General features: G+C 43.9%; 1 protein-coding gene across 4 annotated transcripts in view; it reads left to right on the forward strand.

Annotated features, from left to right (window-relative positions):
• The window catches only part of SLC9A8 (solute carrier family 9 member A8), a 76,216-nt gene that overhangs the window by 13,656 nt on the left and 47,034 nt on the right, over window positions 1-15,526 (forward strand). For all 4 annotated transcript variants that reach the window (XR_002340027.1, XM_021077956.1, XM_021077955.1 and 1 more), the window contains one exon: window positions 12,048-12,106. Coding sequence is in view for 3 of the 4 variants with exons in the window: in XM_021077956.1 (XP_020933615.1) it covers window positions 12,048-12,106 (59 nt within the window). In the remaining variant the exon portion in view is untranslated. The remainder of the gene's footprint in view (window positions 1-12,047; window positions 12,107-15,526) is intronic.

Below are 15,526 nucleotides of genomic sequence, written 5' to 3' on the forward strand. Positions count from 1 at the left end.
GGAGTTCCCGTTGATGCACAGTGGTTAACGAATCTGACTAGAAACCATGAGGTTTCAGGTTCGATCCATGGCCTTGCTCAGTGGGTTAAGGATCTGGCATTGCCATGAGCTGTGCTGTGGCTCGGATCCTGCATTGCTGTGACTCTGGCATAGGCTGGCGGCTATAGCTCCGATTAGACCCCTAGCCTAGGAACCTCCATATGCCACAGGAGCGGCTCAAGAAAAGGCAGAAAGACAAAAAAAAAAAAAAAGAATAGTGTTCTTTTTTTTTTCTTTTTTGGGCTGTACCTACAGCATGTGGAAGTTCCCAGGCCAAACCCGCACTGCAGCAATGACAATGCTGAATCCTTAACTCACTGAGCCACAAAGGAACTCTAAGAATAGTGTTCTTTTTTGTCAGCAGTGGGGTTTTTATTTGTTTATTTAATATAATGATTTAAATTTTTTTTCATTGTAGCTTTTTACAGTGTTCTCTCAGTTTGCTATCGTACAGCATGGTGACCCAGTTATACATCCATGTATAGATTCCTCAGTGGGGGTTTTGAGTGGAAGATGATGCAGATAATTACTGTTTCTGAGTTATTGACTAAAAGTAATTCTGGAAAAATCAGATTCTGTGATTATATTCTAACTGTACTTAAGTTCTAAAAAATGTTTGGTGTTTTTTTTAAAGAAAATTTCAAGGGAGAATCCTAACTGTAACTGTAACAGTTCTCATTAGTTTTTAGACTATGAGAGTCTAATGCTGATGCATCTTAAGATATCCCATAGTGGAGTTCCCATCGTGACTCAGTGGTTAACGAACCTGAATAGGAACCATGAGGTTGTGGGTTTGATCCCTGGCCTCACTCAGTGGGTTAAGGATCCGGCGTTGCCGTGAGCTGTGGTGTAGGGCACAGACGCGGCTTGGATCTGGCGTTGCTGTGGCTGTGGTGTAGGCTGGCGGCTACAGCTCCAATTCGACCCCTAGCCTGGGAACCTCCATATGCCATGGGTGTGGCCCTAAAAAAAAAAAAAAGAAAAAAAAAAAGATATCCCATGGTAACTCTCCCTGCATCTTGGGTGCTTTGATTTTTTTTGGTTTTTTTTTTTTGTTTGTTTTTAAGAGAGTAGAAACCAGCATTCATTTGTTGGCACTAGTATAGCTATCTTACTGGTAAAGGCCAAAATTGGTGTCAGATTGACAAAATGGTCACCTTAGACTCTAAGGATTTTCCAAGCTGTGGCATTCCAAGGAAGAGTGCTAGCACTTTTGAGCCTCTGTGTTTCTGGAAACATGCATCAGAGGTGACAATTTATTCTTGGAACAGATTGTTGCTCTTTTGCTGCCATTAGCTAAATGCATGCTCTGTGTGTAATAATGCGTGCTTTTGCCTGGAGTCTTGCTTTAACTCCTTGTTTTATGGTCATCTTCCTTTGGCTCAGCATTTTATCATCTTAAAGTTGTCTTTTTTTTTTTTTTTTTTTTTTTGTATTTTTGGCTTTTTCTAGGGCCGCTTCCCATGGCATATGGAGGTTTCCAGGCTAGGGGTTGAATCGGAGCTGTAGCCGCCGGCCTTTGCCAGAGCCACAGCAATGCGGGATCTGAGCCCCATCTGCGACCTACGCCACAGCTCACGGCAACGCTGGATCCTTAACCCACTATGCAAGGCCAGGGATCGAACCCGCAATCTCATGGTTCCTAGTTAGATTCGTTAACCACTGCGCCACGATGGGAACTCCTAAAGTTGTCTTTTATACTTACATCTCCTAGATATGCCAGAATAGTGAGGTAGTCTAAATTTTACAAGAAGAAAGGTTGTTAAAGAATTGCATTCTGAAACTTGCTATATGTGGGCTGATTTCTTTAAATTTCAGTGGATTAGAAAGGAATAACATTCCACTGAAAAAGTAAGCTACTTTCTTTATTTATTTTTTTTAGGGCCGCACCTGTGGCACATGGAGGTTCCCAGGCTAGGGGTGTAATCGGAGCTACAGCTGCTGGCCTACACCACAGCCACAGCAATGTAGGAGCTGAGCCTTGTCTGCAACCTACACCACAGCTCATGGCAATGCCAGATCCTTAACCCACTGAGCAAGGCCAGGGATCAAACCCACATCCTCATGGATACTTGTCAGACTCGTTTCCGCTGTGCTGCAACGGGAACTCCAAATAAGCTACTTTAAAAACAAAATATATAAACAGCATTTCCCCAGAAAACAGACAGCTCTGAGGTCCTGATTCCCATCTTCCTGGCAGGTCTTCTATCTTTCAAAATACTATCTTTGGAGTATCTATTTTAGTATAGGTAGCAACATCAAGGACTGGAATTTCAGAATTACCTTATTATAGCATAAGTCATTCTAAAATTATAGCTGACAAAATGTGCTAACAATATTTTGAAGTATTTTCAAAGAAATCATTTGTGGTCAAAAACATATTACATAAGGAATTACGTTCCTTTCTGCCCCATCATGTCTCCTGGTGATCAGAGGCAGTCATCCCTGCCAGTGTGGCAGCCTGCTTCTAGGCCTGCTAGGGTGTTGACACAAAGAGCCCAGAGTAGCCGGGCAGCAGCCATTGTAACTCTGACTGTGTGAACCGTAGTGGAAATATCCCCTTATGGTAGCCAGACCCTTTCAGGCCACTGAGCCTAGAGTTTCAGGCTAAGGAAGTAGCAATCCCCCAAGTCAGAATCTTCACTCCGCAGTGAGTTCCTGGGGGTGATGTTAAGTGGTGTACCCGTCGTGTGCTGTACCTGGGCTTGCCTATTGGGGATGGACCAGCCTGTAGTGGCCATTGGTTTAAGGAGAATCCTGCATCCTGGAGTGGTGGTCCATTTCTCACAGGATGTCATATCCAAGCTGGTGCCTCTGCTCCATCTTTTTTTTGTCTTTTTAGGGCCACACTCGGCATATGGATGTTCCCAGGCCGGGGGTCGAATCAGAGCTGAGGCTGCCAGCCTACACCACAGTCACAGCAATGCCAGATCTGAAGCCGCCTCTGTGACCTACACCACAGCTTGTGGCAACATTAGATCCTTAACCCACTGAGTGAGGCCAGGGATCAAACCGGCATCCTCATGGATACTATTCAGGCTCTTAACCCACTGAGCCACAATAGGAACTCCCTCATCTGTATCTTTAAGAGGACATTTACCACTTTGGCTGGCAGGCAGCTTCTGGATGGTATAGTATATGGTACCAGGATAGTTAAACACCCACTTCTGCACCTCCTTTGCCATAAAGGGAGTCTCTTGGTTTGCCAGGTTGTTATACAGTGTCCCACTTTGGTGGCTCAGACACTTATGGGCCCTCAGATGGTGGTGCTAGCAGAAGACATCCAGGCGAGCATACACATCAGTCTCAGAATGAGTCACTGCCCTTTCTAGAATGGAAGGTATCTGATGGAATCAAGTTATCGTCATGTAGCTGGTTGGTCTGGCGGGGGGTACATCAGGAGATGAGCCTTGGTCTCTGTGCCTCTCCAGTCCTACACCCAGCAGTGGCAGTAGCTAGAATGGCCTTGGGCCATAGGGCCCTGCATGGCTCCCCTCCCCGCTATAGCAGCTACTGTGTTGATGAGCCCATCACAGACACTGAAGTGGCCAATGTCAGGCTGGCTGAGTCATGTGTGAACAAGTCTGGGTTTTTTTCTCCTGTCAACTGATCATAAAGAGCTCCCAGTGAGGCCCGATGTAGGAGCTGAGCCGAGAGAGGTGTTGTAGTAGCAGTGGATGGCACGGAGGTCTGGGCCACGAGTAGAAGCTTACTGTGCCTTTTAGACCCGCACAGGCCTGATGGCTAATGGAACACCTTTGTCTTAAAATGGATTACTCCTGGGAGTTCCCGTCGTGGCTTAGTGGAAATGAATCTGACCAGGATCCATGAGGATGCAGGTTCCATCCGTGGTGTCTCTCCGTGAGTTAAGGATCTAGCATTGCTGTGAGTTATATAGGCCAGTTGTATAGGTCCAATTTGACCTCTAGCTGGGAACCTCCATATGCTGCCAGTGCGGCCCTAAAAAGATAAAAAAAAAGGAATGCTCCTGGGCCCACCTGATCTTACAACTTGGTAGTTATGGCAGCCCAGCTTATGAAGGATGATTCTGGCCACCACGGCACTTGATGTCCCCTGCTTAGATACTCTGTCTCTACCAGGGCCCAAGAACATGCCAGGAGCTGATTGTTTGTTTTTTTTCTCAAAAGTGTTTTGAATGGTACTTGGTTCTCTTCTGAAAATGGCATGACCTTGCTCCAGAACCCTAGGGATCTATGCTGCGTGACCCTCCTTTTAGGGCCTGCCAGCCTCCCTTTCTACCCACAGATCCTTCTAGTATCAGGGGTCTGCCAGGTGGTATGGCACAAGCAGCAGAGCAGCTGGAACTGCAGCTGGCCTTTCCTCTGGGCCTCATCAAAACCATCAGCCTCTCAAAAGCCAATAACTGGACTGAAGTAGCTCCTCATGTGTGCAGTATATTGCCTCCAAAAGCTGGAGGCCTCCAGCTTCTTTATGAGGGTAGAAGGAACAGACCTTGGAGTTAAGGATCCGGTGTTGCCGTGAGCTGTGGTGTAAGTCGCAGACGCGGCTTGGATCCCGAGTTGCTGTGGCTGTGGGGTAGGCCGCCAGCTGTAGCTCTGATTGGACCCCTAGCCTGGGAACGTCCATATACTGCGGGTGCAGCCCTAAAAAGACAAAAAGACCAAAAAAAAAAAAAAAAAAGGAGCAGATCTTGTCCTTTGCTTGGAGGGAGGGAATGTCTTGACATGTCCAGACCGCTTGACCCCCTAAAAACTTCCCAAAGAGGCAGGCCCCTGAGACTTTCTGTCCTGGGAAGCATATGTGTCTTACCAAGACATCTGCTCACCTCTGCGTGCTTCTCACATCCTGTTAGCATGATGTCAGTAGTGGACCACTGTGTTGTCCTCTGGAATGTCCATATGTTCTGTGACCTGGGGACTGTATTATGACGGAAAGCAGGAGTTAACCTAAGGCGCTTGCTTCATCTGGGGCTTCTGTGTCATCTTGAAATAGCCTGGGGGCTCTGTATTCCAGCAGGGTGGTGGCCCACTTCTGCAGGCCTGGAAGGTCCAGGGGAACCCGAAGGTTAAAGGTGTTCGTGGGCTTCACCCCAGGCACCCCCATCCCCCATCCGAGTCCCACTTTTTACTATCAGGGCGCTGATAGGAGAAGGCATGCGAGATTTGTCTTCCTGAATTCAACTTTCTCTGAAGACCTGCCACCCTTGCAGCTAAGACCTGTGCCACAGGAGACGAGGGTCTGTTGAAATGCTGCCAGGGAGGCCCTCTGACTCTCCCCTTTTGCGCTAAATTGGTGATTGCTTGAACATTCCATTTTCTCTTTTCAGAGCATCAGTGGCGCTCAGCAGCTACCCCAGTTCCACTGCTCTTACAGTGATTGTTTCCCCCATAAGCTCTCTAAGACCAAAGGTGTTGCATGGGTCGCCTCCCCCACCAGTGTCCCAACACAGGCCACCACGAATGAAGTCCTAGCAGTGGCACGGCTACCCCCAGTGAGGGACTAGCAGTATTTTACCTCCAGTGCTGGGGTCCTTTTTGCCAGGCAGCTGCCGAGTGATCCAACCCCAGAATCCCATCCTGTGCTTGCTGTGAACGCTCCACTCCTGGAACCAGACCCTGAGACAGGGGTTTGGGGACATGTAATTTATTGAAGGGGGCTTTTCAGGAGTAAATCCATAAGGGAGAGAGGAAACTAGACTAGGGAAGGAGAAAGCCAAACAATGGGTGTGATAACAGCGTGAGCCTAGGAGGGCTCTGGGGCAGGACCCACAATGGAGCCTGTCTCCTCTTTAAGGCAAGGGGGGGGGGACTTCTTTAGCCCCACCAGTTAGTCCTTGGCTATGAGCTGGTGTAGCGCAGGCACAACTTGCATGAGGAGGAGGCTTTCTGCAGCTAAAGCCAGTTTTCTGGAGAAAGGGACAGCTGTGAGCCCTGAGCTCACATAGATGGGGCCAGTGAAGGGGACTGGGTGAGCCTCACAGTGTCTCCCACAGAAGGCAGCTGGTAAGCTCTTTACAGAATTAAAAATGTCTGTTCCCCTGACCTGGCAGTTCTCTTTTAGTTTTGCCTATGGCTGCCCTTACCCAGGTGGAATGATGTACTTACACGGGGATGGCAGTGATAGCAGAAGCCTGGAAAACACCTGAGCACCTGTTACTAGGGGCCAGCTGTTGGATGGTACATCACTGCAGTGAAGTACACTGCAGCCGTTAACAAAACACAAGGTGTGGGGAAGCTCTTTCTGTGTTGATAGGAAGTAGTTTGTGAGAGGTAGTGGTGAGTTAAAAGAAAAAGATCACAATAGTGTAAATACTGTACTACCATTTGTCTTAGAATTTATTTTATATGTTCATACATATGCGTGTATGTGATTTTAAATATACAAACACTTTCAGCAGAAATGTATATTATAGGAGTTCCTGCTGTAGTGCAGCCCAGTGCAGTGGGTTAAAGGATCCAGTGTTGCCAAAGCTGCAGCATAGGCCACTACTGTGGCTCGGATCCAATCCCTGGCCTGGGAACCTCCATATGCTGTGGGTATGGCCATAAAAAATCTTTTTAAAAGAAAGAAATGTATATTATAATTGTGACACTGGTAACACCACTGCCCTCTGGGAAGGAAAAAAGGAAACAAGGGTGGGAGAGAGATTTAAGTTTTTACTGTATACTCTCTTGTGCCTTTTAAATTTTGTATCTTGGGCATCTGTTACATAATCAAGTAAAAAATAAAGTAATTCATTTTTAAAACAATTCTGGACCTGCTATTTACTAGCTTGGTGATGCTGGTCCTTAGCCTCTGTTTCCTTATCTGTAAAATATAGGTTACAGTGCCTTCGCTTCATAGGACTGCAGATATTAAACAGGGTAATGCATAGAAATCACTTAGTATAATGCCTACTAAGTAATCAGTAGCTGTTAGCTGCTGCTGTTATTATCATCTATATTATTATGGTTTATTACCTTGTGGGGTGATTGCAAGAATGAGCTTAAATAATGTTTATTGTATACCTTAGCACAATGCCTTGCCCCACAAAATGTGTGTTTCTTTTTAACACAGTGCGAATAAATGTGTGTGTGTGTGTGTGTGTGTGTATATATATATATATATATATATATATGGGGGGGACTAGGATCCTGTTCTACATACTATTTTGTAACCTAATTGTTATGCTTAATAACATTTTCAGCATTTTCCTACAATGTTCATTTTCAGGAACACTCACATTTTATAGCGGTAATGATAGACCAGCAGTGCACTCTGGGAGGAAGGTGTTAGCAGTTCATAGCAGCAGTGCAGGTGGGCTCCAGCAGTGCAGTCTCCCTGCGTCTCAGCATCAAGAGATGTAGAATGTACTGGGAGCCAGCAGTCTACTGTCACTTACTGGCCCTGAGCTGTCAGAAAAGCTGTGTAAACTCTCTGAGCCTTCCTACCTGGAGCATTCTCTCAAGGAGTGAAAATAATTTAAAGTGACAAATCCTGGGAGAAGGGGCTCAACAAAAAATTATGAATTGCTCACAATGTTTTGAATTAATCCAGTGGTATCCATTAATGAGGTATATGCAAAAGATCTGTAGGGGACAGAAGGAAATATTAGAGCTTACGTTTCTGTTTAATTTGAATTTTTGCAATCTATATTTTATATATTGTTTTAAAATATATTGTTTAAAAAGTAACACCTTTTTATAATAAATAATAATTTGGGCGTTCCTGCTGTGGCGCTACAGGATCAGCAGCATCTGCAATGCCAGAATGCAGATTCGATCCCTGGCTCAGCACAGTGGGTTAATGGATCCCGTGTTGCCACAGCTTCGGCACAGGGCTGCAGCCTGGCCCCGGAACTCCATATGCCACAGGGCGGCCAAAAAAAGAAAAAAATATTGTAGCTCAAAGGTGCGTGCTCAAATTCGTTTTACTGATAGGAATATACAAAGGGAATATATTAGGGTATTATTTCTAGGGTGTCCAGTTGTGTGATATGAAGTACTTTCTTTTTTATAGTAGATTGATTTGATCTAACTTTGAACCTCAGTCTCGACAGGTAAAGGTGTAGTTTGCCAATTTAATATTGCATCGTAGTTCAGTCCTAGGACATTTCAAAAGGACTACTTAATAATAATAGTGCTAGACGTAATAATATTACATTGTATTTTATGGAGTTTTCCAGTGCCTCATAAATAATATAGAAACAAGCTTAGGCAATAGAATAATCACCGATTCTCACATATAACTGCTTCATGTGTCATAACAAAAGCATTAATCCTGGAGTTCTGTGCTGCAGCAGATTAAGGATCCCATGTTGTCACTGTAGCTGCTCAGGTTGCTGCTGTGGTATGGGTTCAGTCCTTGGCCCAGGAACTTCTGCATGCCACAGGCATGGCCAAAAAAAATTAAAAAGTGAAAACAAAACCTGAAATCGTGAAAGAAGTTCCCATTTCCCTAGTAATCAGGAATGACTACTGAATGCAGATTGACTGTAAATGCAAATTGAAACCTTAACATTCAACTTCTTGCCCATCATGTTGGCAGAAGTGTTAAAGTCTGCTGATTTTCTAGGATTGGTGAGGATGCTTTCTTTGGTGCAGTGGTTTAAATTGGCACAGCCACTTTAGGACAATTTCAGAGATAAAAATGCTCATGCCATTGTCTCTGCATCTGCCCTAGGGAAATATTCTTACACAAAGAGGCGTGTACTAGCCTGTTCCCTGCAGCTGTTGGCAGCAAACAGTTGGAGACAGCCATCTTTGGGGGAATGTTAAAAAAAAAAAAAATAGTGATTTTTTTTAAAAAGTTAAAATAGAGTTTATATACAATAAACTATAATTTTAAAGTGAACAGTTCCGTGCTTTTTAGTATATTCACAGGGTATGTGTATGAATATATATACGTATATATCTGAGTGTATATATGTATATATAGCCACAGAGTTGTGCAGCAATCACCACTATCAAATTCCAGAACATATTTATCACCTCCAAAAATACTCTTTACACATTAGCAGTTACTCCCCATTTTCTCCTTCCCCTTTTCCTGCAGCCACTAACTTCCCTCCTGTCTCTAGATTTGTCTGTTCTGGAAGCGTACCATCTGTGGCTTTGGGGAAGGGGCAGGGGGGTAATAACCATTTTATTGAGATTTAATTCATATACCATTACAGGTTACATTTTAAATGTACAATTCAGTGGTTTTAGTATATTCACAGAGTCGTGCAACCTTTAGCCATCACCCCCAAAACTTGCCTCCCCGAGCCCTGGGCAACCATTTCTGTCTCTATAGACTTGTGACTATCATGTAAATGGATCATAAAACTCGTCTTTTGCATCTGGCTTCTTTCACGTAGCATGTTAAGATTTATCCCATTGCATCATGTATTAGTACTTCATTCGTTTTTATTGCCGGGTGATATTCCATTGTGTAGAAAGTCCACATTTTGTTTATCCATGCTCTTGGGTGGAATTGCTGGGTCATATGGTAACTGTTTTACTTTTCGAGGAATTGCCAAATTTTTCCATAGCAATTGGGCCATTTTACATTCCCACCAGCAATATATTAAGGGTTCCAATTTTTCTGTATCCTTGCCAACACTTGTTATTTTCCATTTTTTAAAAATTGTAGCCATCCTAGTGGATGTGAACTGGTATCTCATTGTGGTTTTGATTTACATTTCCCTAATGACTAATGATGAGCATCTTTTCTTGTGCTTTTGGGCCATTCATCTTATCCTCTTTGGAGAAATATCTACTTCTCATTAACCTGTAGCATCATTATGTTATGCTGTAGAGCTGTTAAAAAGGAATGAAGCAGGGAGTTCCTGTTGTGGCTCAGGGGTAACAAACCCAACTAGTATCCATGAGGATGTGGGTTTGATCCCTGGCATTGCTCAGTGGGTTAAGTATCCTGTGTTGCTGTGGCTGTGGCACAGGCCAGCAGCTGCAGCTTCAATTCGACTCCAGGCCTAGGAACTTCATATGTCTCAGATGTGGCCCTAAAAAGCAAAAAAAAAAAAAAAAGAAGAAGAAGGAATGAAGCAGATCTATATGTAGTAACCCCTGATCTTAACACCGAGCAAAATAGCAGGTTGTAGAAAGATGCACGATGGTAATATAAATTTTGTGTAAATACACACAGGTGTGCCATGTGTGTACATATACACACACCCTAGTACTGTATGGTTAATATAAATATGTAAGAGGATAGAGATGGGTCTAGTAGAATAGTGTCCAGACTTATCAGGATGGTTGGTTACCTTGGGGAGAACTAAGGTGGGAGTAGGGGTGGGATCTCATCAAAAGGGACCTTTGCTGGAATTCCCACTGTGACGCAATGGGGTTGGCAGCATCTCTGGAGCACTGGGATGCAGGTTCGATCCCCAGCCTGGCACAGTGGGTTAAGGATCCAGTGTTGCTGCAGCTTCGGCATAGGTTGCAACTGCAGCTCGGATCTGATCCTTGACAGCAAAAACAACAACAACAAAGGGAGCTTTGTCTTATTTATAACATTTTACAAAGTAGTCATGGACTATTTGGTTAATAAAAAATTGTATAAAGGCTCCCTAGGGGCTCAGTGGGTTAAGGATCCAGTGTTGTCACTGCTGTGGCACAGGTTCGATGCCTGGCCCAGGAACTTCTGCATGCTGCTGGTATGGCCACAAAAAGAAAAAGATCAGAAAAAAGAAGCAATTGGGGAACTCTAGAGAGGAGTTAGAATCAGGGCTTTCATGCCACGTGGCAAGAGAACGTGCAACTACTATGCTGAAAGCATGATCGTTGACTTCCTTTCTAGACCGGATCTAGTGTGTCTTTTTCCCTTTTCTCTTTATCAAAATAGTTTATTGTTGTTTTACTAATACATAACAATAAAAATAGTACAGAGGTTTATAAAGTTAAAATTATTTAGGTCCTCTCTTTACCTCAAGCGCCTCCTTCCCTGCAGCATTTAGTGTTAGTGCAGCTTCTTTTCCTAATAAATAACTTTTTTTTTAAGCCTTTTTTTTTTGCCACACCCACAGAAGTTCGTAGGCCAGGGATCGAACCCATATTACAGCAGTGACCCAGGCTGCTGTAGCAACAACACTGGCTCCTTAATCCACTATGCCTTCCAGCAGAACTTCCTTCTTAACAGACTTCACAGTACTTGTCTTTTCTCCTCACCCCACCCAATGAGATGTGTTTCTTTGCTTTCTGTGGTTGATGAGGAAAAGCCCCTTCCCCTGTAGGGAAAGGGAAGGCTTTGTCTTTAAGCAGGTGACTGTGGTGGTCAGCCTTGCTTTCTATCACCCCCTACCAGAGATTGTGGTTTTGTGGGTCTGGAGGGCTGCTCAGGTGTCTTTAACAAAAGCTCCTGTGGTGATTCTCATGAGTCCACAGGGTTAAGAATCATTTATCTAGTGAGTACCAGAGCAGTTATAGATTGTACCCATGGTGCATCTTCAGGAATTATTTTTGGTAGGTTCTTTGTGAGAGAGTAATGAGCCTGTCAGCTCTGTGGAAACATGCCTGAACAACGATGGTCTGTTTTGTTCCAGGAATTTCACAGAATTTTTACTTTGGGTTATTTTCAGCATTGGGACTTTATCTCTAACTAAATACTCTACATAGAGCTGTCATCTGAGTCTGAGAAAGTGATCTTGGATTGCTTTTTGAAAACAGCAGGCATAAGCAGTACAGGGCACACTTAGCTTATAAGCCTTCTGTCATTTCACATCGAAAATGGGTGAATGAAACAAAGATGACAGGTGTTTATTCCCATGTCAGGCTAACCATCCCTAGGTCTTGTTTTGTAAAGCTGCTCTGACCCTGTGCCCGGTTTTTGTAGACTTCATAATAGTATGTTTGCCTGAGATACAAGGAACTCATGTGATTCATAAAACTCCACACTAACTTGCATTCTTATGTTTTCAGACATAAAACTTGCAGAAATCCATAAAAGCCATTTAGAGACGTCATAATAATCAATTTCTTTAGAATAGTAAGACTGAGTAATCTTTCTTGTATTTCAAGTTTTGTTAAACTTTACATTTTCTCTTCTAGGTATTTTCATGGGAGCAGTTATAAAAATTATAGAGTTTAAAAAACTGGCAAATTGGAAGGTAGGTTTACCCAGCTGTTCATTTTTGACATAACTACAATTCTTATTGGTTCTTAATTTTAGTAACATTGGTGGTTATGGTGACTTTCTTATCATTACTTGACTGTCGGTGAAGTTTATATTGTCTCTTTAATTTTTCAACATTCTATTAGATAATGGTTGGTATCTTTACATCTTGAGTTATTTATTTATTTATTTATTATTTATTTGTCTTTTTTGTATTTTCTTGGGCTGCTCCTGCTGCATATGGAGATTCCCAGGCTAGGGGTCTAATCGGAGCTGTAGCCACCAGGCCACGCCAGAGCCATAGCAACACGGGATCTGAGCCGAGTCTGTGACCTACACCACAGCTCACGGCAACGCTGGATCCTTAACCCACTGAGCAAGGCCAGGGATCGAACCCACAACCTCATGGTTCCTAGTTGGATTCATTAACCACTGAGCCACAACAGGAACTCCAACATCTGAGTTTTTTTAAAAAGACATAAGTCTCACACTGTTTCAAGTTAACATAGAAGCATTCAGTGCCATGTTTTGTTACTTATTTGCATTTTTATAATCTTAGACTAACTTGCTGTATAGGGGAGACAGGCTCTAATTAGCTTTAAACATTAAACAATGTTTATTACTCCTAATTCCATTCTGACAGCTGAGGATAATACAACATATCTGTCCAGCACTGTAAACCTTACAGAATGCTTTACACTGTAGCTTCTGTTGTGGTCATGACAGTCTGGAGGTAGATTGACCACATGTTACCCCTGATGAAGAAAGCAATCTCTGGAGTTCTCTTGTGGTTTGAAGATCTAGCATTGTCACTGAGGTGGCTTGGGTCCCTGCTGTGGCACAGGTTTGAGACCCGGCCCAGGAACCTCCACATGCCATGGGCGAGGCCGGAAAAAAAAAGTGACCTCTGGGAGGTTGGGACATGTCCAACATCACAGAGCTAGAGAATGGCCGGGTTAGGTCTTGCGTCCAGACCCTTTGGTCCTAGGTATTCTATATTTTCTCCACCACATCCTGCTGTCCTCCGTTTGTGGCTGTTCATACTTAGGTTTACACAGTGGTCATTAGAGTGTGAGCGTCATCTCGTTGTACAAGGACTAATTGAACCTTGAGTCTCAACTCAAACTTCAAGTGTCCATATTGAGTGTGGAACTTAACATGTGTGTTAAGCTTAACAAGTATGTAACAAAACTGATTATGTGGAAGGAAATAAGATACATTCCAAAATATTAAAAGAATTGCATGGTTAAAATTTATCACATTCGAGGAGTTCCCGTGGTGGCTTAGCAGGCTAAGGACCCAACATTGCCTCTGTGAGGATGCAGGTTTGATCCCTGGCCCCGCTCAGTGGGTTAAGGATCCAGTGTTGCCGTAAGCTTTGATGTAGGTTGCAGATGCAGCACAGATCCATGTTGTGGCTGTGATGTGGGCCAAAGCTGCATCTCCAGTTTGACCCCTGGCCCAGGAACTCCCATGTGCCAAAGGTGTGGCTGTAAAAAATAAAAAAAAATTAAAAATAAAGTAAATGAAATCATTTGGTCAGGAGTTCCCTGGTGGATCTGGCATTGTCACTGCTGTGGTGCAGGTTCAATCTCTGGCCTGGGCACTTCTGCACGCTGTGGGCACGGCCAAAATTTTTTTTTAATGAAATCAATTGATTAATATTGGAATTGATTTAAAAACAAAAAATTATTGGGAGTTCCCTGGTGGCCTAGCATGTTAAGGATCCAGCGTTGTCACTGCAGCAGCTTGGGTCAGTGCTGTGGTGGGGGTTCAATCCCTGTATGCTGCAGGTGCGGCCAAAAAAATCATTAGTTTTCCTTTTAAATATTGTTAATTTATAACAACATAACTCTGGAATAATATAAATTCTAGAAATTTCACATGAAAATGTGAACTTCTAGCTTCTCTCAAAGCAGCAGAAACTCTCAACACCAGGCACATATTCCACTCAGCAGAGATCCAAGGCGCTGAGCACAGCTGCTCCCCCGGGGAAGGCTGTGTAGCCCCGGGAAGCCCATGAGTTGGTGATCCCTGCTCTGGGGAGGAGGAGGAAAGGTTATCTTTCACTTTTAATATTATATGCTTCAGTGTTATTAAACCAGTTTTCAACAGATGTGAGTTTTTGAGTTAAATAGTAACAAAATATTTAATAGTACAGATGAGTGAACTGAAGTTGGATGGTGAATGTAATTAAGTGTCCTGAAGAGCCATCTAGGCAACCAGTGCTTGACCTCAGAAAACGGCAGCGTATCTAGGCTAAGATAGCTGGGCTGGCTTCTGGAGGAACAGGTGTTCTCGGAAAGCCAAAGCACGAAGCAGGACACTGGAAACCAGGTGCCGCAGGGAGCAGTGGGAGCTAAAAGCAGTGAAGGAGTCAGATGTTTTCTTTCCGTATAGCTTTGTTTCCAAAGTGTCCTGCCGGACTGCCTTCCACACGTATTGTTAACATGCTTAATATATTTTGTTAAATCAGCTTGGTTTTTTCATGTATGTACTTTTTTTTTTGGCCTCCTGGAGACATATGGAGTTCCCAGGCCAGGATGAGATCTGAGCCAAAATTGCGGCCTACACTAAAGCTGTGGTATTGCCGGATCCTTTAACCCACTGTGCCGGGCAGAGCAGGGATCAAACCTGGTGCTGCAGAGACGCCACCAATCCTGTTGTGCCGCAGTGGGAACTCCTACATACATACATTTTTGTAACAGCTTTTTATTTTTATTTTTTGTCTTTTTGTCTTTTCTAGGGCCATACCCATGGCATATGGAGGTTCCCAGGTTAGGGGTCTAATCGGAGCTGTAGCTGCCGGCCTACACCAGAGCCACAGCAACGTCAGATCCAAGCCGTGTCTGTGACCTACACCACAGCTCATGGCAACGCCGGATCCTTAACCCCCCTGAGCAAGGCCAGGGATCGAACCTGCAACCTCATGGTTCCTACTTGGGTTCATTAACCATTGAGCCATGACGGGAACTCCCATGTAACTGTTTTAAAAAGCTTTTATTGTGATGTGGAGTTCCCACTGTGGCTCAATGGTAACCTGAACCTGACTAGTATCCATGAGGATGCAGGTTCAATTCCTGGCCCCGCTCAGTGGGTTAAGGATGTGGCATTGCTGTGGCTGTGGTGTAGGCCAGTGGCTGTAGCTCCAGTTCAACCCTTAGCCTGGAAACTTCCATGTGCCGTGGGTACGGCCTTAAAAAAAGACCAAAAAATGTTTTTAAAAATATAAAAGCTTTTATTGTACTAAAATGTATGTAACACAAAACTTAGGATTTTAAATGCTTTTTTTTTTTCTTCCCTGTACTCACAGCATGTGGAAGTCCCCGGGCCAGGGATCAAACCTGCACCACAGCAGCTACTAAGACCAATGCAGTGACAATGCCAGATACTTAACCCGCTGCACCACAGGGGA

Source organism: Sus scrofa, chromosome 17, assembly GCF_000003025.6.
Source record: "Sus scrofa isolate TJ Tabasco breed Duroc chromosome 17, Sscrofa11.1, whole genome shotgun sequence".
NCBI classification, from domain to species: domain Eukaryota; kingdom Metazoa; phylum Chordata; class Mammalia; order Artiodactyla; family Suidae; genus Sus; species Sus scrofa.